Below are 24,854 nucleotides of genomic sequence, written 5' to 3'. Positions count from 1 at the left end.
ATAATAATAAGAAAGAAAAGTGATTTTGGATTTGAACATATCTCAAAGTTATAACATTGCACAGTTTGACATGAAATGTGTGTTCTTATATTAATAATGCTTTGAACACAATCCTCCAAAAAAAAAAAATTCAATTAACATTATAATGAACCATGTAGTCCTTCAAATTTTAAGTGAAAAAGAATGCAGTTAGCATTAAAATATATTTTAATATAAATTTTAGTATATTTTGTAAATATTTTGAAACACCAACCACCGTATTACGTGAGCATATCATAAACAATGAACAGATTTATAGAAATTGAATCAGTTGAGGTTCTTCTCAAAACTGGGGGTGAAACTTTTTGTAGAAAACAGGGCAGGGGAACACTATGAAGGAATGGAAAGGGGAAAATCCCTACGTTCACACTAATCTTGAATAACTCATACTACCAATGGCATACAAGAACAAATGTACTCGGTGGGGGCCTAAAATATAATACACAACTTTATCCTAATCTCAATTTTAAACAACTTACAATAGTTTTCAAGGCAGAACACCCCCAATGTCCTGTCCTGTTTGATTATGAATTGGTCGTCATTACAGGAGCGTGCCGTCTATATTCCCTCTTGGGCAGGCTCAGAGATTTCCAATAAATTACAACACTGCCTTCCTTTTCGTTTATGAATTTGGTCATTACAAGATCGGACAGCTCGTCACCTCTCTATGGGCAGCTTAAATACCATGTTAGCTGTGTTCTACCCGGCAAGGAATGGTCAAGTGTAACGAGAACCTGATTGACCAGCTTATTTCCGATGCCTTCTCTTCTGATCTGCTCTCATTCTCTTCTCGTCATCCCATTCTCGTTCATACATTCTAAATCCTTGTTAAGGAGTTGATAAAAATTAATGGAATAGATAAAACTTATTATCACCTAAAGGTCATTAGTGATCATGCACAAAGAGTTGTGATATAAAGGATACAGATCAGCTTCACGTCTTGTCATCTTGTTCACCACTTCTTTACCGTGGATTCTCAAGCCTGGGTCATCTAGGTAACCAGGACGTTGCATCATTACTCCCTTCCGGTCTCCTCTTTCTCGTCCATCATAAGATTGAGACACACCACCACCCATCGGAGGTGGTGGTGGGCCAACAGGAGAATACTCACCAGCCTCAACTAATGACAGATGCTCCCTTTTAAGTTTTCGCCTCTTAGAGGCAGCTGAAGCATCCATGTCCTCTTTCAAAAGGTTTGCCTTTTCCCTCTCCCTCTCCCTGTCATCAACCTACATGAACAAGAATACAATTACTATTTACTGAAAATTTACAATGTGATAACTGTAAACATAGCTACTGACTGAGGTACGATGATTAAATTCGGATAAATGCACTTACGTACAAATGATATGTGAACCTAGAATGTCGTAACAAGAAGGATGAAAGGAAAAAGACTACTCAGATCTCTCTCATTGTGTATGGATGTGGGGGGGGAGAAAGGGAAACTACGTAGGTTTAAATCACTTTTGTTCTCATTACCAATCTTTTGTCAAATGAAGATCCCAATTAAATTTGAATACGCCAAAAATCAAGACTATTAATTCCAGGTTGGCAGACCTCGATACACTTGTTCACCCAATTTAACAAAATAACCCAAGATCATCTATAATTTAGATCTAAAAGGCAATGTTTGGGCTACATCTTTTACACTTCGAAACCATGTAGAACTTGAGAGTTAAGACTTAAGCTAAAAAAACATAACTTTCCTTTGACATATAGCCCCAGTTTCCTTACCAAGATGATACTATCTTAATCAACAATAAGAAGAAAGAAAGGCACAAACCCTGTTGGCGCAACCCAAGAAAACAATAATTCCTTTTCTAGAAACCAAAACCCAAGAAATTGTAAGCCCTTTTCTATAATCCGTTCCTGTTATGATTCTAGATAGATAAATAGAAACATCCTATGGTACTAAATAGGCTTTACCATCTGTCTATTCGATCAATTTTCTGAAGGCAGGGTTGTGAACTGATCACCTTTAGAGGGGTGTTAACAAAATAAAAGTTCACTTCTATTTGCATATGGTACATTTTGCTTAAATTAATCTTGAGTTCGTACTTCGTACAAAAGGTTGTTATACCAAATAAAATGCAATAAAATTGAACAATCATTACCTTCAACGACATCCCAACGTCTCTCTCTTCTCTCTTTCTTTCTCGAAATTCCTCTTCTCTTCTGCGCTTTGCATCATCCTGTGAAATTAAATTTTCCTCTGATCGTCTTCGTTCCTTCTCTTCATGTCTAGGAGAAAGCCTTTGAGCATGTCTAGCAGTTCCAAACCTCCTATCTGCATCTTCTTCTCTTCTTCCACTATTAACAGATTGAGGGACCAGGTGTGGCGGCAAGGGTGGTGGAGGTGGCAAGCTCTGTCCGTGGAACCGATCATCAGTGTGAGACTTGTCTACAGTTGAATCGCTATATCGTAATTTGCTCCTATCATCTTTGTTTCTCTCATCCTTAGACTTTTCAGGATACCTATCAGAAACTCTCTCCACTTTCTCAACTGAGCGCTCTCTTCCATATCTTTCTATTGATCTGTCTCTTGTTCTTTCTACTTGAGGATCATCTCCACGGGACTTTTCAGGACGTTCAGCCCGGTCTCTGTAGTCCCTATCATACCTTTCATTTACTTTATCTTTTGTTCTATCCAAAGGTTTGTCTAAACCTCTGTAACCACTTTGTTCCTCCATTCCTATTTTATCGGCATCTATAGATCGTGGGTCCATGGATCTATCTTTGTCAGAGATACGAAAATCCCCATCTACATCCCTAATCTCACCATCTCCCTTCCGGCGTTTGCCTTGCCTGTCTGGTTCTTCTGCAGGACTAGCTCTTTTCTGCAGCTTATCACTAGATCTAGAACCACTGGCAGAATTATCATGCCTAGGAGAATGACCAAGTCTGGAAGAAGAGGATCTCGAAACATCAAGAGCTTCAGGGCCATCATCCTTCACCGAAGACACCCTACCATCAGATGTCCTTCCAACCCCACTCTCTGCCTTCGATTCAATAGTGTGACCATCTGAAGCTTTTACTGTTAAGGAGGAGCCTTTAGTTAAAGAATTTTGTGTATTACCGTTTGACATAATGGAAGGTGAATTAGAAGGACCTCCATGCCTACCACCATCTGTTGCATGAACTGGAAGCTCCCTTTCACTCGTTGAAGACCCAGGATTCTTGCTAGCCGCTTTTCCCGATCTAATTTCATCTTTTGTGATATCTTGTTTCGGTGCTTTATTAAGAGATGTAACAGGCCCTGATCGTTTGGTTGAACCTCTCAACTGTTAACATGATAATATAATAAGTCATAATTCAAGGGGCACACACACACACACAATCTAATGCCCACTAAAAGTATAATTTAATACTACCTCCGATTCAGAAGAGGTCTTTGAAACAACTTTTGATGAGCCCTCATCCAAAGTCCTAGTTGAGTCATCACCTGGTTTCTGACTATCCACCATTTTTAATGATCCCGAATGCACAGAAGTTGAGGGTACCAGTGGCTGGGAATCTGGCCCGTTCAATGACATCCCTTTCTGCTTCCCATGCCCGAGCTCAGATTTTGGAACAGAGAGCCCATCTATTTTGTCCGTTCTCACATCAGAAGTTCTTGACCTCAATGAATGATCTTTGGCCATATTTCCAGAATCTGAATTTGGGATGGGTAGCGCACTGGTCTTCCCTCCAACAGGTTCATTTTGTGAAACAAAAATGGAATTATTTTGGCTAGAAGCTAAATTACTAGCCGAAGGTTTTGACGCAAGAGATGGTGTCTTCAATTCAAGGTAACCCATGCCAAATTCTTCATCCGTAACCCATGAAGGCTGCAGAATGAAATAACATCAACTGAGCAATTAAAATTGAGAAGGTGACACAACAGAGAAATGGAACAAACCTTTCTAGCAGCCAAGGCTGCAGCAACACCAGTAGCTAAAACCTTCAGATCTTCTCTTTCATCACTTTTGATCTTGGCTACCTACATGAAGAGGAAGAACTTTTAGTTTTCTTTTTAAAAATTTTTAAATTCCAACCATTATTTTTTTCATTGTCTAGAGATGAAATACAAAAGGAAGAATTCTTAGTTGACGCTAAGAAAGTAAATTTGTCCTACCCGTTTCTCAAGGTTGATTCCACTCTTTCTAGTAACGGGAAACACATTGGAAATTTTTGTTAACATTATAAGAGCATTTCTAATTTCCATGTATTCTGTAGATTCCAAGCATTGTATCAGTAACCGTGTAATTCTTTGACTCCACTTCCAATGAACCTATAAGAAAATCAATTAATGGATTATTAAATACAGTGACAGAAATATATACTGTCGTACATGAAAGTCAAGCAAAACAAATTTATACTTGAAATGGGACACTGAATCCCCAGTGAATCGAATATTGAATGATACAGGTAATTAAAATCTAAAATTCTCCATGAAAGTGGAAGTAGAGAAAACTTGAGATCTATATGACCACAGAATAACCCAGGAGAAACCATGCCAAAGAAGATAATTTGGCAAGGTAATTCAGGACTTACTGAAGTTGCACCACTACATAACTTACTGGAGTTGCACCATTACAGCAAATCTGATAGAGCGCTAATAGGGGAAAGAAAGATTGCTTTTACATCATAACAGAGATTGATGTATAGGATAACTTCTAAGAGAAAACTTAATACCAAACAAGAATTGGAAACAAACTACGTAATTCAGGCAACATATTATCAATCTTCACTAAAATGTATAGTACATGCAAAAGCAATCTAAAGATAAAAATGGTAGAAATCCAAGTACCTTGATGAACTGGCCGTACGTTACTCTTTGACTATTTGGATACCTATAGTAGACAGCGAATCCAGGCATATTTCCACATTCACGTTCATAAATGGATTCATCACTCTGACAAAACGATTGATCAACATGAACAACTGAAGATGGGGAAGATCCCAGTAACAGAATTCAAGCACTTTGCAGAATGATGAATGACTTTTTAACTTCATTTGGCTTCATCATGATAAAGAAAGATTAAGTGATCAATTACCTTCCAATGATAAGCTATCTTTAGTGTCTCATATAAGAACCTTCCAAGCCTGCCTGCTTCATATTCCGTACAGCAGCATATCATGGGTTGCAAAGTTTTACATATCAAAACATCAATATGGTTGACTGTATTGAAAAATGGCGTTCCAAGGGAATGAAGAGTGTGCACAAACATAGCACAGTAGACCGCATCAGGCATACTGAATGTACAGCGGGGAAAAATACAACGCTGAAGGAACTCCATGTTAATTTTCAGAGTATCAGGACAGGAGCTCAACCACTTATCCTTTTCACGAGAAAGTCGTCTACGAACAGATGCAACATTTTCTTCATGCTTAACAAGTTCATTGGACAAGCGATCCAGAGATTCTTGAATTCTTTCTTTGTCTTTCTTCCTTTTGTTGATTGCAGAACTAGAGTTATCAGATAGCTCTTCTAAAGCTTTAAGAGCAGCATGCTGCTTAGCAATTTCAGATTCATATCTACTTCGAGGAACGTAAAGATCATAGAGAGTGAGACCCCAAAATGTAGTATAGAGATCTGGAGACAAGCTATTCCAAGCTTTTGGAGGTAACATAGACTTCACAGTATCAAGCAGATCTGACCACCTATCAGAATAGAAGTTAAAAGAAAATCTGAAAGTATTCCATCAAAAAAAAAAAACTCCCTATTTTGTACCATCAAAATAAAAAATACAGTTAACTCCCTATTTTGTACAAAATAAGTCTGACAATGAGTGCCAGTAAGTCAATGCTTCTGAATATCTTACATTTTACCAAAAGTAACAAGATCAAATTTGGCGGAATGAGAGAATCAATATCTTGTATGATTTCTCTGAATGCAAAAAGAAAAAGACACAGGGAGAGACTGCTTCTCAAAAGTTGAGGGAGAGATTACAACAACAAAAGAGTTAGAAGTCGAAGTAGAAATGACTCGGTATCTAAATATTATATACCCAATAATCATAGAAATTTTTTTAAATTCTAAACCCAAATCCAATCAAAGTACTAACTACATTTTATCAATAGCATTTAATCGTGTACAGTTTAATCAAAATATAGAACAAGAAAATAAGTTACAATAGCAAAGTGCAAGCATGTAGGAAAAGTGAGCTTAAAAAGTAGATCTCTTACCTCACAGGTTTCTGTAAAGAACCAAGATCCAAAACGACATCAGCAGAACATTCTGCAGGTTCCAGATCAGAACTGTTGCCTATAACATTTGCATCATTTCCATCCAGTGGCCAGAAGATATCAGAACCACCTTGACACTTATATAGCCTCATTATTGGCCGATAAATCAGGAAAGCAACCTACAAAAACGAGCCATACCAGAAGTACTTTAAGAGCGTGCAAAAAAACTTTAAAGCATAATATATTGAGAACTTAAATCTCATAAATAAAGAATAGACAAATATCAAAAGTAGTTCAACTATGAGAAAACACACACACAACCCCAAGAAAACAGATGCCGTATGACAATGACACAAGCACACAGACCTCAGGATCAAGGTGATAAAGATGGGCAAGCTCATTGAGTGAGGGAATCAACTGAGCATAAGCTGAAGCAGGCGTAACTGCAGTTGTAAGAAATTCCACATATTGAAGGAGAGTTCCATGACATCTATCAAACTGCTCACTGACCATCTTTATATAAGGAGCATTTGCATTTATAACAACCCTGAAGGAAATAAATCATATGTTATGCCAAATATTTTAAAGCTCTAAAATGCCCATGAGAATTTGCTAGTTGGGACTAAGTGAAGGTGGTGAGCCGAGGAAAGAAAAGAAAAGAGAGACAAGACAAGAACAAATTGCGTGCTAAAGGAGCCCAGAGTAGTAGCAGGTAAGTGTATCAATAGACATCTCAAGTGATTGAATTACGATAATTTTACTGCAAGATAACTGTTAATGAAAATCATAAATAAATAGCGTGCTAAAGGGGCTTGTCAGAGTTTTAAAATATTTAAATAAAAAATAACATGAATCCCCCAATCTCTACATAATCCTCCCCACACAAAATTTAATCTATAAAATGTACAAAAGGAAAAAAGGGGGAGAGAGGGTCCTAGTTATAAAGCAGAAAAATACAATATCACTATATTTTGCATAATACAGAGAGTAATAAAGCATACAATGAACGATGTTGAGCAATAAGTAGCAAAAGAGGGACCGCCAATTTTGGTTCATCCTTGGGAAGTAATGAGTCACGCAGTCTGTTGCTCGACTTGATCAATGCCTGCAGTATTTAACATGGAAAACAGAAATAGGATGATATAATAATTCCAAATTAATCAACAAACCATCATGTTTTTAGTACAAACAGAAAATAACATTCAGATAACAGCAATCACACACAAAAAAAAAAAAACATAATAGCAATAATAATGATAATGATAATAGTAAGAGTACAAAATCACAAATAGGAGACAATAGTTTGATTTTAAAATGTAAATATCACTAATAAGAGTACACTGTGACAGAGTAATACACCCTATCTCTTTGGAGCTCCGGTGCAAAGTGAAAAGTAATATTGTATAATATTATAATAAAGCTTTTTTTAAAAACAAGAAACAAGTCTCCCCATTAAGATAATGAAATGAGACTAATGCTCAACAAAAGAAATATCATGATAAAACTGTAAAAAAATTAAAGAAACCAGAGTTTTCGTGAGAAAATTTGAATCTTTTAAGAGTATTGGGTGGTTTTATAATAAAAATATTAAAATAATAATAATAAAGGGGCTCACCCAACGCCTTGCCTGACCACATCATTGAAAATTCATCATTCTCTTTTTGATAAAACATGTCAGAATAAATTCATTGAAGTGCAAAGGAGCTACTAACTGAAAACTCCTAGCTTGCTACCAAAACCCATCAGGACTCAAGGTAGTCTTACAGTCATCTACTTTCACATCCTTTAGTGATGATTGTAATCAAGTAAAGAACCGGGAAGAAGAAAATTATATTGCCAATCACTACAATACCTTGTTATTTCGAGTAACTCCGAAAGAAGTTGCTTGATAACGAAGCGTCTCACTTCCTGCCATAGAATCCAACTGTTCCTCAGTTAGGTTTTCTGTGTACTGGACATTAGCCATTTGTTGGACAAGTTCCTGATTACATTACAAAAATATATATAAGTACGTAGTCAAGAAATAAAGTATGATAGTAAAATATCTAAATGTTGAGCCATGTGGCTAGCACAAAGCACCCCTTATAGATCGGCAAAGTACCTGCAGGAGAACAAGCTCAATTCCTTGACCTTTTTTCAACTGATTGACGAGATACTGAAATAAACCCCTTAGTTCCATAGATGGATACTTCTTACACCTACCACCAACAGAAAAAGTCCAAGAAAGTCATCAAGAAAATAGGAGACAAATGTACACAAGATCTGCATACCCAAAAAGTATTCTGATGATAAAGCAAGTAGAAGTATAAGATATGTTCTGTAGAAAACTGTTCAAAGATGACAGTTTATACAACAGTACAGCACATCTTTATATCCTTTTTTACCATCAAAAGAAGAAACAAACAAAACACAATTAGAGTATCTTTGTATACATATACAAGGATGCAAGTTTAAAACCAAAGAAAAATTTGACAACATTAGAACGCACAAAAATTCTATGAAGCAATTATAGCAAAGAAAGATAAACCAAAACAAAAAGATATTTTATTCTAGGTAGGTGGCCACCATAATTGTCTAAGCCAACTTACATGCACCTCGACTAAGCTCACGGGACAATCCGTTTGGTTCTACAACATTTTGGTGTCAAAGAGACTCATAAGATATTAAATCCTAGATAGGTGGTTACCATGGACTGAACCCATGACCCTTTAGCCCTTGATCAAGGTCATGCCACCATATTTACTACTAAGTCAATCAATGATGGTTGATAGGATACATATAAATTATGAAATTTTCAAAAAGAGCTGGAGGACAAAAGGCACTAAAAGAATTGCCTATTGCTCCACATTGAACTCACCGAGTAATTGCAACATTGGATTTCATCTAATAAACAAAAACATCACATTTTGAGGAAACCAACTATATCCACATCATTACAAATAATTCTTATACATTCAAGCTAAATTCTCAGGGCAGCAAAAAACCCATTCAACCAAATGCTCAACCTACCTCTGAATCTGGGGCCTCATAACTCTTCTTCTTTTAAGGGGAAACACAAATTTCAATGAAAGATGAAAACGATACAAACTCCTGAAGGGAGAGAAAAAAACAAGCAACCAAAAAGATAAAGTAAAAGACCCAAAAATTAGAAAATATTCAGACGTAGAAGAAAAGAGGCCAATGGCTACTCCATTGAGTTAGCGCCACTGGAAACAAAGGAACAAATAATCCAAATATCCAACTTCTTTTGTTCTTTCGTTTTCTGTTGCAATAACAGTACCAGGTTGGGTAAAGAATGGTCCTGTGGTTCCTCCATCTTCTTTAGCTTAATTGTTACCTATGCTACCTACAGGGTGAGAACAAATAACTGATCTTTATTAGGGATTTCCCGACTCCACAGTACCTTACATAACTTTGGAAGGACAAGACACATTGAAATTACTTACAATCAAATATGTTTAAAATCCTGGTAACAAATTTGACATTATAAAATATACATAACCAACTTCTTTTAATGAGAAAAAAAAAAATACATGGGCAGTTTGTATTTGAACTTTTAGGGAAGGAAACGTGAATTTAAACTTTCTGTATTATGCATACATACCACAACAATTTATATAGTCACATAGACAGCTTCCATCAATAAATATTCTTTAGTGTGAATGTGTTTAAGGTTTCCTAGAAAGGAATAAAAGGAAAAAGTCAAGAACAAGAATGTGCAAAATAGCCCCAATACTTGATTAGTTCTTTTTTTTAAACAGGACAATTTGACAATAGTTTTTATTTAAACAGGACAATTTGACAAGAACAAGTGTAAGAAATTGACACATTGAAAGAACTCTAGAGGACTGGTTGCAATTCAAGATAACTTTTAAATAATACAATAGTTTTTATTTTCACTTCTTTAATATTAAGGATGCATATAACATGTGCAGTTCAAGATCACTTCGACATAGTGCAATTGTATCGCTTTGGTTAATATCAAGTGCGTACATAACATGTTTACCTATGCAGTAAAAGAAAAAGGAAAGCAAAGTTCACGTCCCAATTAAACCATTCCCACTCCTTGGACGTCTGACCCGCCTTGAAACCCTCAAATGGATTCCAATAGGAAGCTCGAATAAAAAATAGCAGCACAGAACTTCTGATTGATCCTAAGTTTCTGTTTTACTTCAGTTGCTCCTCCAATCTCTTTTTAAAGATACAGTATGGCATTTATCAGAACCATAGGATACATTGAATGTAGTACCATGAAAAAACCCAACTTGCCATAGAGCTGCAACAAAAGTAGGCAAAGAAACTAGAATTTCCTTGATGAACAACCCCTTTGTAAAAGAATTTCATGCTTCGACCAAGAATGATTTGTGCCTATAGCTGGAATGTGAAATTTTCTATATTTATCCAATACAAAATTTGAAAATCCTCCAAGAAATCAACATCTCGGAAAGTTGAAGCAACCAAAACTGATAAAAATCTTCAAAATGACTAGTCCTTTTGTACTTTTTCAACTATATGGTGAAACTAACATCTTCAAATGATTCAATTATAAGTCAGGAAACTTCTCTTCACAAGAGCAGTTAATATCTAGCACTTCTCTTTGAAGGTCCATCCCCTCTGAAGCCAGCCAATGCACCCAGAAAAATAATGATTCACCTCCAATTTTCTGAGCAAGGTTCATGTTAACCTTACTTACCCCCATTTACATGTAAGGTCATATAAATTACTCCCTTCCACATTACTGGATCTTGCAACCATAACACTGTTTACTTTGTTTCACTACAACTCTTTTACCAATATCTTGCTATTTAACAACCCAGCAGATCTTGAACAAAGGCAGCATAACAGAAACGTGAAATATCAACTTCATCCTATCATCCTGTATCTTGTAAATGAAGCAACGACCAGGGTCTTTCACCTTCCAATCTACTATATTATCATGAACTTGAAGAGGGAAATTGAAACCCAACAACAATCTCGATGGCCAAGTGACTAATAATAACCCAATTGATATATTTAATCATACACCTGCAGCCCCCAAAGCCATGTATGAAGTTCACAAAGCATATCCCATGAAGCAAGTTTAAGTAGTTGAATAGATCCAAAATAGCTAACCAAGGTTCAAACGTTAAGTTGTCCATAATGCCCTCAGTTTAACCAATCAACATTAGCTGGGTGCAGCAACCAGGATGTTAAAGTGTGGCATTCCAAGTATAACCAAGGACAAATATCATGAAAAATTCAGACAGTGATGCATGCAAAAGAAACAATAGAAAACAATAACCGAGTAGCAATCACCTAAAGCAAAAGAAGAATTAGAACACCATAACTCAAATATACCAGAAACAACCCAGACAATTCAACCTGCATTATCGTGGAAGTTCACCTAGACAGAAGCCAAATAGGCAACTATACAATTGAAGTGACTCTTAAACAAAATTTATAGCAAGTGTCCTAAAAAGTAAAAGCGCATCCTCAACAGCAGAAATCAGTATAAAGAAATATGTTTTATATGGAAAAAAAAAGAGAAACATACAGGTGACCCCAAAATGAAGCTAATGATTGGAGCCAATCTGAGAGATTAAGGCCATCATCCTTCAACTTATCACGCCCTCCTTGCGCCAAACGTTCAATCACAACATATTCCAATATGTCATACTCAAGCTGCATAAAAAATATGGGGGAAATTATTATTAAAATATAAAAAATATAATACTTCAAAATTTAGACAATGTATCCATGGAAATACACATAGTACATACCTGAGTCAGATACTTGAATGCGTCTACTACAGGAGTAATCATATCCCTATATGCCTCAATCTGCAGAAGGTTATTTCAAGAATGATGCTCTAAGAAATTGGAAAGCAAGATATACATAATTGAAAATAGTATAGCCAGATCAAATAATACCTGGTGAACTATTGTCCGAAGGACAGTCATCGGATTAGCATGCGCAAGTTTTGCAACCATCCTACCCAATTGCTTCAAGTTCTCCTTAGCCAACCGCTTCAAAATCCTCCGTGTATCCAACTGAGAAGTAGTTGATTGTGGTTTACATGATTATGAAGTATTAAAGAGAAGATACCAAGAAGAAATAATCAATTAAATAATACCTTTGCCGTTTGCCTTGCAGCCAAAACCATTGGAATCTTCTCGTCATCTCTCTCCCATTCACCATATAAACGATATCGCACCTAGTAAAGCACGATATTTTTTATCAAAAGCACTAATAAGATTTGGACTATAATACAAAAGAAAAGACCAGTTAAATTCTTAGACTAACGAATCAAGCACATAGAATAAAAACCAAATAGCACCAATCCTATTTTGAAGAGAAGGGGATGTTTTCTGGCAAGGCGAGGTTTGTAGGATATTCAGATGTTTGTGCAAGAAAATGAACAATAGAACCTTTAGGAGAGGGGAGAGGGACTCCTGTGATGTACGGTCCCTTGCTTGGTTCTACATTTTCTCTTTGGACACCACTGACAAAATCTTTCTGTAATTATTTGGTCTGTCATATTTTACTTGGCTGGACTCTTTCAACTTTCAAAATTTTCAATTATTAATAATCAAATTATTCAATAGAGGTAAATGGAACTAACTCATGGATCTACCTCATACGGAAGAAGATTCATTACTTCCCATATCCCTTGACCAACAGCTGGATTGGCAGGTATCAACTGTAAAGAAGGAAGTAGGCATGTTCCTAAGGCTTCCTCAATCCTCAGCCTAGCTTCCTTCAAGTGAAGATGAGGAACTCGGTTTCCAGCTGGCATTACAAGTTCAGGATTTTGACCACTTTCCACACTGTTGACAAATTCAATTGCCGATGTATAATAACCTCTCAGCACCCTGCAAACCTGCAAAAATTAAAAAGCATAAATAAGAGAGAATAAAAAGAAATACAGGTTGGAAATTAAAGGATAGTGGTGAACACATTACCTTCTGTAGCAGAATTGTATCACGATAGAGATAAGGTCCAGCAGTGGCAAGCATCTGGAAAAGTTCTCTTGGAAGACCTATAAAAGAACCACCAACTGGCAAATTTGTAGTCTCAATAGCATCAATGCTGCTTCCTGCAGAAGCCCCCAAGCTCTGATGAGGGTTCTGACGAACAATAGAGTATGCAGAGGAGATTGATTCTTCAATGAGCCTAAGCAGACACCAAAAGAAAACTGATGCTTGAATCAAGGTTCATATACATGTTTACATGGATATAATTAAGCATCAAATCAGAATTACCTAAACAAGCTGTTACAAATTGGAAGAAGTTCCACTGGATTGAGAGGCGATAGACGATCAAACAGTACATGTGCATGATACCTGCCAGGAAAAAGAAAAAAGTTAACGAAGTTTACATTCAGCTTGGTTAAGAGGTGACATCTTCGATTATTCTTTTATAGGATACGAAACTTGGATTGCAGACTAAAGACGTACACACACAAAAACAAAAAGAAAATGAGATCTCAAAAAGCCAAAGAGATTGTAGAAAGAATTCCCAATTGCATAAAATCCCCAACAGCCTAACTCTTTAAGACACAGAATTTGGCTTAATGATAGAAGAGAATACTCTATTTTATTTTACAAACATGCACAATCGGGGAAAATAGTTGGTATGCTATATTGACATGTAATCTGTTTGAAATAAGGGGATATGTTGATAGTTTTATAGCCCTGAGGGCATTTTAGTATTTTACTTTGCCTTAAGTTTATTTCCTTCTTTTATTATGACTGTTACAGATTCAATTTTACGTGATTTTTTGTGATTTTTACAGTGCAACTTTCATTGTATGTGAAAATAATAAAAGAGACTCTATCATGATTTTTTCTCCCTGTTATAGGGTTTTCGACGTAAACATCGTGTTCCCTTATAACATAATCAAATACATGTTGAAACAGAAAGAAGGAAAGAAAGGATGATCCAACCAACTTATGCATACAAGTGTTCTTTTATAAAAAATCATGCGCAGATGTTGACCCAAAGAATTGGATTTCAACATCAAAGTTGGCCCTTCACTGTTTACTCCCAAGCAAACAGACAGAAGGACACAAGCAGTTATCACCATCATACAAAATGTTACAGATTCAATTTTACGTACCAGTCACCCACAGAAAGAAATCCAGTAAGCAAGCCCAGTGTTTGATTATTTTCTAGTTCTGGAGACCTTTCATTGACTGCCTCACTTTCCATGTCAATAGCAGCAAAAAGATCAATGCTTACATCTCCTTGCTTTTCATCATCCATTAGGTCCTTTCCAGTTGCCGCAAGATTTATTTTACCTATTCTGCTAGCCTGTAGAAATTAATTCAGACCCGTGATAATGTACACACATAATACATGGGCATCTAAAGAAAAAAAAGTGAAGTTATTTACAAAGGCCTTCTGAAGCTACTAACTCACCACTAGTACTGGAATCATAATTCTATCTAGTATCTAAAAATGCCCACATTCTATTTGTAGAAACTGCCATGTCGCCAACAGTCTACCTACCTAACAGAGTAACTAATAAGTGAATTGAATTTTCTCTACTACTGAGGATGGGTTGGTGTGGAGATTGAGAATAACTACACTGCTTAATCAGCTTACTGGAACTTGCACAAGGATAGAAAGATCGTAGACAATATTATTTGCAATTCTTTATGGAAAGGACCCCGTCTCTGGGAAAAAGTTAAGCTCTTCTTTGTGGTTAGTATGTATTCTATGCAAAAGGAAAAACAATAGAATATTTCCAGATACGTGTAAAACAATAGAATATTTCCAGATACGTGTAATTCATTCAAGTATTTCTTAGTTTTCACTCCTAACTGGAGTGGCCAACGCAATAGCTTTTAGGAATGAAGTTCTTCTGATGCTTCTTATCGAAAAATAAAAATAACAAATCCACCAAAGTGACGGCAAGCTATTTGCAGGTCAGTATTCTTGCTCCAGTAAAGAGCACATTTATGATTATAAAATGCACCAGAGAACTTCTAAACCTCCCAAGAAACCCTTCCAAACAAAAATTCGCTGAAAAAGTTCCAGCTCACAAAAGAACAAAAGTAACATTAAGATTCTTAGAATCATTACATAATCAATGTATTGATTCTAAACGACAGTGTTGGTAGATCAGAACCTGATTTCTATATATTTTAACCAACAAAATACAGAACATTTTTTTTTCTTTTGAAAAAATGCCCGCATTTATGATCTCTTCAAACATGCGCTTGATAACAGTACACCTTACATGATTATTATGATATTGCAATGGGCAATTATCACAAATTAAGCCAAAATAAAGGAATCCAACACACTCAGAATCAATTGTAAATATTTTACAATCAGGAGGGGCATTGAATTTTCTGTGAACAATACCCAAAAACTGTGGACAGCGATTTTATTGCCTTTGTTGAAGAGAGTGTTCATATTTGAGAAACTCCTTTCCATGACTAATGAGTTCTTCCAGGAAATTTTGAACACTTTCTCCAAACTTCCTTGAGCAAATAAAAAATCCATTGATAAGAGAACCATGACATCCATTGTCTTCCTATCAAGGAACGCCCCCCAAGGTATCCCCCAAAAAACGATTTCATTTCACCCATGAAACAATTGAAAAAGTAGGAAAAAGAAGAGAGCCCGTTGAATTTTCCTTTTAACAAGTTTATGTTAGTGTCTTGACCCCACCCAACTTCCACTTAGAAAGATGAAGACCACCCTGATATCAAAGAAAAATATGAGGAACCCTAGACTGTGAATGGCAGGTGAAGCTGATGAATGTGAAGAACGTTGAACAAACAGTGGACGAAGCTGGAATCTAAGAAGAAGATGAAGAACGCTGAACGTGGACATGGACAAAGCCTGGTAACGCATGAGATGTGAAATGAAACCTGGAACATGCGATGAAGTAGAAGCCTAAAAATTGGAATCTCCATTGGCCGTGTGAGATTAGATTATGAGAGAATGGAGAGTTGTGCGAGATGGAAGTCCAAGAGAATAGAGATTAAAAGTGGATGGCAGTTGAAGTTTGAAGAAAATAAAGCAAAAAAAACGTAGCTTTTATGCATGGTTTCCAGGTCTGGTCGGGTCAACCTAACTACAAAACTTAGAACCCAAGAGGCAAGAACCCACCCGAATTTTTGCTTTTAAGAAGTTCCAACACAACCGAACCCAAAAGAAGAAGAAAAATCTAACTAGTTCCAGTTGATCGGGTTCCCATGTCTTTTTAACACCCCTAATTATCCAACTACAATTACATGTCAATCTAACCACAAAATTTAGAAACCCAAGAATCGACCTGAAATTTCTGCTTCTAAAAAATTCCAACCCATCCAAAAAAAGTATATATATATATATATATATATATATATATATATCTAACTAGTTCTGGATCTCTGGTTGGTAGGGTTCCCGAGTCTTTTTAACACCCCTAATGATCCCAACTGCAATATCATGTCAAAATTGCTCCTGAGACTGACATCCACCATTTCATCTCTTGTACTTTTGTTGGGACTTATTGGTATTTCATCTTATAGGCTTTAATAAGTACTCACTTTACTTCCTCCAGTATCCATCATCTCTCATCAAAAACAAAATTTAGGATTTGTACCCAAAAAAAGTGACAAAAGTAATTATCTAGTTGATTCAAACAAACAAAAAAAATACATATTCAGTACACAAAGTAGCTCCATCAAGATGCCAACAAAGAGGGGGAAAAAAGGGAATGAACAAAGTGACTACTAAAATAATGCTAATTAATATTTACTCTCAATAGCAGTACCTCATCAAGTCGTTTGGAAGAAAAGGAACCATAATGCTCAAATGCCTCATCCTCCTTGGGAAGTAGATGTGCATATCTACAGTAAATAAAAGTCTATATTTAAAAATTAAAGGTAGACTACTCAAAATAAAATTTCAAAATTAAAGCATCAGATAATGCACAATAATGGAGAGAAAACAGATACAGAAAATGATAGACATTGGGTGGAATATTACTTGTTAAAAGATGGCTTGGATTAATTTCCAAATTATCAAAAGCGAAGGTAAAGTCAGTTGTGGTTGGGTATGCTTATTTGTTTCCAGAAAAAAAAAACAAATATCTTGATTCTATTTGAGTTTACAAGTTCACTGAATCAAATGGATTTGCCGATATTTGTTAAACATATTTGTTTTCAAAAAGAAATAGATTCTATGATCCAAAAGTGAAAATTTTGATAACTAACATTTATTTGTTTTCAACTTTAATTTGAAGTTCTAAAATAGACAATAAATTATATGATGTGGGAAAACAACAATGATACAATTTAACAAATATCGGGTTTGATTCCTTAAGAAATGTCTTGTATTAAATTGAAACTAACTGATATGAAGAGGTCAAACATCAAATTATTAATTAGGTTTTATTTAATAATTGTGATGTAATTTTAATATTTTCGAGTTTTATCCTTTTTAATAACATTTAAGTAAGGTTAATTTAGTATTTTTACAATGCATTGGAATTTTACTGGGAGGTTAGTTAAGTCTTGCCTTTAGGTTGTTTAAAGGAGTTTTTGGCATATCGAATTTGAAATAAGATTCTCCTTTGTGTTGATGACGGAGATTTATCACCAACTTTATCCGGAGGGTTGCATGCTTGAGCATTCAGGTAAGTTTGATCATCTTGCTATGGAGTGTTCAAACCTTGAGGTTTATCTCTTGGTCTTCGATCAAAAGGTAATACAATTCTAGTCCTTCCCTTTGGATTGTTGTCAAATTGACTTCGGGGTAAGATTTGATAATAAGGGTTCACCAGTTGGGTTCTTAATTTTCAATTTCTAAGGTTTTCATATCACTAACATTCAATGCATATGTGTATTTGTACTTACATGCTATCAAGATCAATAAACTTTTCCTTCACTAGTAACGCTGTAAGCTTATAAAGTCCAAATGGAACTGGCGAATTTACTTCAATGCGCTGATAATACTGAAATTTGAACCCAAGGATTTGTGAAGCATGGGACTGCCAAAAAATTACAACATCATGAGAAACTTAAAGAGTCTGTTTTTTGGCAAATATTAGCAAGATTATCTACGTCAAAATGTCATGACTCGTAAGCATCTTTACCTTAGGAAATATTGGTATTAGCTCCACAAAAACACTATTTTCTGGCTGCAGTTCAAAACACTCCAAGACCTGATATAAACATATCAAGAAGATGAAAGTTTAGCAGGAAATTTCTTTACAAAAAATAATGAACAAGAGGTAAAAGGAAAACGACATATCGAAGATTATGTAAAATAAACAAAAGAATTGACTCACAATGTCAAAAACACGGTTTGGATCCAGATCAAAGTGCCCAATCAATGACTGTAGAAAGCTTAAAGATCAAAAAATTGGAAAAGTTCTATAATATAGTATACACTATATATTTATATTTATATAGAATAATAACTAATTTGATATCAATGTCTATGCGTGTTTTAGAGATAATTAATGATAAAAGACTCAAATTGGAAGTTTACTACCAACCTTTATAATACCAATTGTGGAACCTGGAAAGCTTTTATTTGAAGCATCGGTGACCCGGCAAAGAAGTGTTACCTGGGATTTCTTTCTTTATAAGTGACAACCATGTATATTGCAACGAAAAACAAAAGAATAACCTAAGGGCAAGGGGTTCAGAACCCCTCCCCAAGGGGCTAATGAATAAGAGCCTTCTGGTTGTTGAAAATCATCAGTAGATCAAGTACAAATTTGCAAAAGTATAAATACATATTGACAAAATTACATTCAATGACCAGAATAAGAGTACAATGGACAAATTAAGTCCAAAAATTTATGCATCACATGATCTTGTTCTCATTAAAAAATCTCTCTTTTGGCTGTTTGGGGTACCAAGTTGAAAGTATGTGAGCCAAACACCCCTTTGATTTATCAAAAATTGGTATAAATATGAGACAAACAGAAATACTGAATCCTACTTCATTTAATAAAAAGGTTAAAAGGAAAAACTCCACAACTCTCTTAAAATGTAGATAGTTTAAAATAGACCAGGAGTTCTATCAAGAAGTCAAGGAATGCATCATATTCCTGAACATCCTAGAGAAACACTACTATTGCTCTCTAATCATAATGCCACAAATTCCAGTAGTCGCATAAATCTCTAACAAATCTCTAACGATGCTCTGGTGCAATACCTTTCCAAAGATGTGTGCACCCCAAACCACATTCAACGTCATATCATATCAACTTACAGTAACTTTGTGTCTTAGGGTATCAGGTTCATAGTAAAAACGTCAAAGCCATTTAGCTAACAAGGTCGGTTATGGGATATTACTGTGAGGTGGGTTACGTCAGTCCAACTATGTAAACCCAAGAACTTAACCAAACACAAGTGTTTCACAGCTACTCTACTTTTATCAATCAAGATGGGAAAACTTTTGTTAGACCCCTCTTTAGAGAAAGGAAAATTTAACATTTGATCTCTTTTATCCATTTAGGTTATTTACTTTGGCTTAAGCCTTTTTTAATTCATTTTTCCAGCTGTTTAATGAAAGGGAATGTATTAAGAACCAAACTATTGAATAATTACACTCTTTCAACATTGAGAGAACAAGTCTTCTGATTGATCAAGGCAAAAATGAACAAATTAAGAGGAAAATCACAAGGACAAATGACGGACTAAGTATTTAATCAATTCAATAGCATACCAATTTGGCATAGCCCTCGCTTTCCTCCCGCAGAAGATTAAACTTTGTTTGCTGATATAAAAGACGAGTATTTACTCTAACCTGAAATCAACCAAATGACTGTATAAATGAACCACTATAAAAGGTTTGGCCTCCATGCTGAAATTGAAGCTTTTTCGAGCATGGACAGAAACTTAGGTTAATGACTAATGAGGTACATAGAGAAGCTTTTGCAAATTGATGTCATTATTTTTTAAAATATTTAGACAGAAATCTAGAGACCACCAACCATTCACCTGCTATTATTACAAAGGGAAAAATAATTAATACATCAACAGTATTATGTGAGTTGAAAAAAATTGAGCAACCAAATGCATAAACAGAAACTAAACAGATGGTAAAGGAAAATAAAACCATATGCACTGATATCCAAGACCAGGTGGCATTATCTATAACGAAGCTTGAATCTTATTACAACTATCACTTACCTCTTTACTCTTTAATTCCTGCGCCTTAATTTTTATCATTTCAGCCTCCCATAGAAATTCTTCCTAAAACCAAGCAAATTCAGTTTAGAAATTCGTTAATACATGAAATAGTGCAGCAAACTTTGAGACCCACAATTAAAAAGAGCGTAGGTACAGAATTTACTGTGAAACAACTAAAAAACAATGCAATACAAACAAGATAAATTTTATATGTAAATATTACCTCACATCGCTCCTGAAAAAGCCTCAATGGGACAAATGCAGATTCAACCAGCCACTTAGCCTAGAAGAGACAGAATACAATATCCAATTGCCAATATGAGTAATAATTATTATTTAAATAAACAAGGTAATGATGCAAAAGGAAAGTATATGGTACTGAGAAACAGAATAACATTTCTCGTAGCTCCCTTTACCTAATACAGTACATGAAGAGGATGAGCAATGAAAAAGTATGAAAGACCATAACAGAATTTGGTGCACAAAAAAGAAGTTTGCAAATTTCCATTATCAAATAATTGGTTTTTTAACTATTGATAGCAAAGTTCCATTATGTGAAATGAAATTTACTACAACCAGAGCCCAGGACAAGTGCCTCTACTACCAATGAAGGTTATAAATTAGAACTGCAATTCTTTTTAAAGAAACAATTCCTTTCATGGAGAAAAACAATTAAAGAAAACAAGGACATACAAAAAAATCAAGCCCACAAGAAAAAGAGTTTCCAACTTGGTAAGATATTGCCTAGGGAATAATAACAAAATGTCTAGGAAACTAAACCCCTAAAAGAAACATGAAACCTCGCTAAAGATCAAACTTTGCTAGGATATCTCCCCACACCATGAGCATTGTTCCTCTCCCCCAAATGTCCCACTATAAAGATGACACATCCACAAACCAAAGATAACCGCCTATCTTTTTGAAAGGCGGATAGAGGATGAACTCCCCGATCATCAGACACGGATAAAATTAATGTGTTCTATGCCGCCACCACGGTGAAACTATTGTGCATCTCTTGGTTTTTTGTGATAATGCTCAGACCTTTTGGAAGAAAATTCTCACAGGCTTCAACTACCAGGTGGTCTTCTCAAACAATCCTCTCACTCTATTGTATATACTCCTTATCGGCCATCCCTTCAAAGCCTTCTTGTGGATCATATGGAATGAACAGAATCATCAAATTTTTTAAGATACGAAATCTGACTTCACCCACTTCTTTGATCACCTTTTATATACTTTGCTTACTTGATGTAAATTCACTCGTTATCTTTGTGATTGCAACCACACTTCACTAATATCACAATGGCATAACATTATGTGATCCCAAATGACTTAACTGCCCTTTTCTAATTTCATTCCATCAATGAAATTTGTATTATGTTTCTCATCAAAAAAAAACAAAAAAAACAAAAAAAAACAAAATCAAAATCAACTGTGCATCCCTCTAAAGAGCAAGGACAAAATCAAACTTCTACAAGAAACTGCCCCAAACAGAGCTCTCAAACTGACACTCCAAGAAAGGTGATTCATGTTTTCCTCCACCTTCCGACAAAGGATAGAACAGAAAGGACCCATTAAAAAAGACATCTTTCTCAAAAGCCTATCCATCATATCCACACAACCAAGCAAAACATGCCAGGTAAAAAAATTTAAGGGGGTGTGTGGAGAGCTAGTATAATCAAGATTACTGGAAAACAAAGTACTGTTGGAAACCACGAGTAATCAAAGACCAACGGAAATTAGATCGTTAAGCGTGAAAACAGTAAGAAGATGGTTGAATTAGAAACTGTGAATGAGTTTTACATTACAAATGAGGCCCAAAGCACTCAATCCAAACATTGGGTTTTTGAATTACTTTACATTAGAAACACATCTCATTATGGGCCACCAAACACCCCTAACTTCTTTTGGAATCTTAATCTTCCGTAAAACATCAAAGACCAACACAATGACAGGAGATGGATTCAATAAAATCCTAAAGAATAATCTACAAGAAAAGTCCTCCAAAATGGTGGGTAGGACTCCGAATACAAACATCTCTTCTCTATCTAAAGTCAAAATCCTCAATCAAGAAAAGAAAAAGGTCACCATTGTTGTTTCCTATTGGACAACAGAAACCATAAACTGAAGGAGAAAGAAACAGAATTCCCCAGCCAAAGAGTCTGACACACAACAATTTCTCAAAGAGAACAAATGATATAACCTAGAGAATGCAGAAAAAAGGAGTTTATCCCCCACCCAAAGATCTTTCCAAAAGTATGTTTCCTTGCCTTCTTCCAACAAGCAAAAGACGAGATGGAAAAAGAATGGGAGTGAATAGAAATATCTTTCCACAGATTTCGATGCATGCCTTTAACCCTTTCACCACTCACTCACGAGGGTGGTACTATATTTGCTCACAATAATCATCTATCACGGGATTTGAGCTCAAGGGCAAAATGCCAAAACAACTTAGCCCACAAAGATTTGTTGCGTGTCCTTATATTTTCGAGCTCTAACCCCCTCATCCCAATTCACAGGTTTCCCAACAACTTCCCAGCTAACCAAATGAAACTTCTTCACCCCATCACAGAGGAAATATCTAATAAGCTTCTAAATGTTCTTGAAAACCAAGACAAGCACCAAAAGAAGGAAAAGTAATAAATGGAGATTCCACTCAATATCGATCTAATAAACGTCGATCTCCCAACTTTAGAGAAGAAACTTTTCTTCCACAGAGCTAATCTCTGCCTTATCTTCTCTATAACACTAAACCGTCTATCAAGCTTCTGTTCCTCACAGTTTATCCCTAAAATCTAACATTTGCTCCAGTTAATTTTAATCCCTGTATGAAGGAAGTACAAGGGTATAGTTGTAGTTTTACTTTTTATTGTTTATGTGGAATGTATATTCAGGATGGGTACACACTTTAGGCCTATATATTTTCCTTGGGCCGATCATAAACCTAGTTTTATTTATTTGACTGATGTAATACCCCGACATCGCCTCGAAGAACCCCATAATGGGATCTAGTGTCCTTGTGCCCAGCAAGAAGGAAACCAAACATCCAAAAGAAGTAGTTACAAATTAATCTAGCCAACTTTGCTACGCATAGACTACAAGCATTGCCAAAAGCCACCACATTCATCCAACATGTCAGCACATGGGAGCGTTGAGAACTTACCACCATGTCTGTGTGATTAAATTGAAAAAACAAACATAATGCTAAGGATATTTGGAAAAATAGTTGGTTCATCTTTTTTGTGGTTCTTTTGTATCTCTTCTCCATTTCTTGTACACCCATTTTGGCTTTCTAATGAATTTTGTTATTTCTTGCCTAATAAAAAAAAACAAAACAAAACAAAACTATGCTACATCATGAGACAATAATCATAATCTCTTATAGTTTATATACTAACCAATTTTAAAAGCCGAGCACGATACTCTCCCGCTAATGTGATCTGCAAATTGAGCAAATTAAGTTCAATATGCATAGAACTTCTCACGTTTGAGTACATTTTCTCCATCAAAAGCATGAATAACATACAATTCAAACGAAGCATAGAGAAAACTTCGCAAATACAAAACTTTAAACCAAATCAAAATATTACAATTGACAATTGTTTATCTCTTATAGGTTTAAGATGAGGAACTTCAACAACAAGTCAGCCTATCTGAACCTAGGATCAAATGTATATGTTTTAATTAGTTGAGCTATTCTCAAGTCGGTAAAAATTTGTGTATTCACCTTAATGAGGACAGTATTAACGATTGAAACTTCAAAAATCCATTTAAGCATAAATTGGAAAAATTAAGCTAGATGTTCTAATAAGGAAAAAAAAGGAAAGAAGATGAAAAGGAAGGTTGCTGCTAACGGAGATATAATGTAAAATTAAATACTAACATCTTGAGCCAATTGGGTAATAACATCAGCAAAAGTTGATCCTAACTCCTCCGCAGACATTTTCTCCGAGAACTCAACTGAATCCAATGCTGCTTTACACTTCTGAAATGGCAAATCCCCTCGAACCTGAATCCAGTAGAATCACATAAACAAATTAATATTAATAACCAAATGATTGCACCAATAATATCCCCAAAAACAAAACACTTGAAAGTCACTAAAAAACACAAGTTCTACATATGGATAAATATAGGTCAATTTAAGTACGAACCATGGTCCAGCAGAGCTCGTAAAGGAAGCGAACCACGGGGACAGGTTGAGGAACCCTAAAGCTGGAGTTTCCGGACTTCCATTCTCGAATATTGCTTTCTACGACATACATACACTCTACGGGCGGGAGAGCCATTGCAGGGAGAGGCTATACAATCCCTAAGAGACCCAAAAAAGAAAAACTGGGTTTTGGGAGCTGGAACAGCTTCAAAAAGAAGAGTAAGAGAAGAGAAGGAGAATCAATGGGGTTCTCATGGGAGTTTAGTATGAGAGTATGAGAGAAATTAGGGTTTGAGATTTATGATGGATTGTGGAGGGAGGGAGGGAGGGAGGAAGAAAGACAGTAATAGGGGTTTGGGGAAGCT

The 24,854-nt window shown here is 35.6% G+C and overlaps 1 protein-coding gene across 2 annotated transcripts; it reads right to left on the bottom strand.

Annotated features, from left to right (window-relative positions):
• Positions 1 to 271: 271 nt before the first annotated feature.
• Positions 272 to 24,854, bottom strand: LOC101221461 (THO complex subunit 2). 2 transcript variants are annotated; one of them, XM_031885916.1, is made up of 33 exons: positions 24,491 to 24,854; positions 24,220 to 24,345; positions 23,735 to 23,776; positions 20,560 to 20,619; positions 20,337 to 20,399; positions 19,870 to 19,950; positions 18,689 to 18,760; positions 18,479 to 18,526; positions 18,284 to 18,352; positions 18,045 to 18,178; positions 16,961 to 17,036; positions 14,306 to 14,499; positions 13,449 to 13,529; positions 13,149 to 13,359; positions 12,821 to 13,066; positions 12,320 to 12,400; positions 12,117 to 12,236; positions 11,967 to 12,026; positions 11,741 to 11,868; positions 8,309 to 8,405; positions 8,060 to 8,188; positions 7,209 to 7,312; positions 6,574 to 6,754; positions 6,208 to 6,386; positions 5,076 to 5,682; positions 4,829 to 4,933; positions 4,154 to 4,309; positions 3,938 to 4,018; positions 3,411 to 3,866; positions 3,161 to 3,320; positions 2,154 to 3,073; positions 964 to 1,268; positions 272 to 856 (listed from the first exon to the last, which is right to left on the bottom strand). In XM_031885916.1, the coding sequence occupies exons 1-33, from the start codon at positions 24,623 to 24,625 to the stop codon at positions 787 to 789; spliced, it is 5,577 nt and encodes a 1,858-aa protein (XP_031741776.1). In that variant the 5' UTR covers positions 24,626 to 24,854; the 3' UTR covers positions 272 to 786. The 2 variants fall into 2 exon arrangements, with proteins under 2 accessions (XP_031741776.1, XP_004142861.1); XM_004142813.3 differs by having other exon boundaries at positions 2,154 to 3,320.

This window comes from Cucumis sativus, chromosome 5 (assembly GCF_000004075.3).
Source record: "Cucumis sativus cultivar 9930 chromosome 5, Cucumber_9930_V3, whole genome shotgun sequence".
Taxonomy (NCBI): domain Eukaryota; kingdom Viridiplantae; phylum Streptophyta; class Magnoliopsida; order Cucurbitales; family Cucurbitaceae; genus Cucumis; species Cucumis sativus.
This window is presented reverse-complemented; position numbering and strand designations above follow the sequence as displayed.

Coding starts and splice junctions, on each gene's coding strand:
- LOC101221461 (XM_004142813.3), bottom strand. CDS start 24,625: ATGGCTCTCCCGCCCGTAGAGTGTATGTATGTCGTAGAAAGCAATATT. Junction 20,620..23,734: donor GTGCTCGGCTTTTAAAATTG/GTTAGTATATAA, acceptor TGTCTCTTCTAG/GCTAAGTGGCTGGTTGAATC. Junction 6,755..7,208: donor ATTGCTCAACATCGTTCATT/GTATGCTTTATT, acceptor TATTTCCTTCAG/GGTTGTTATAAATGCAAATG.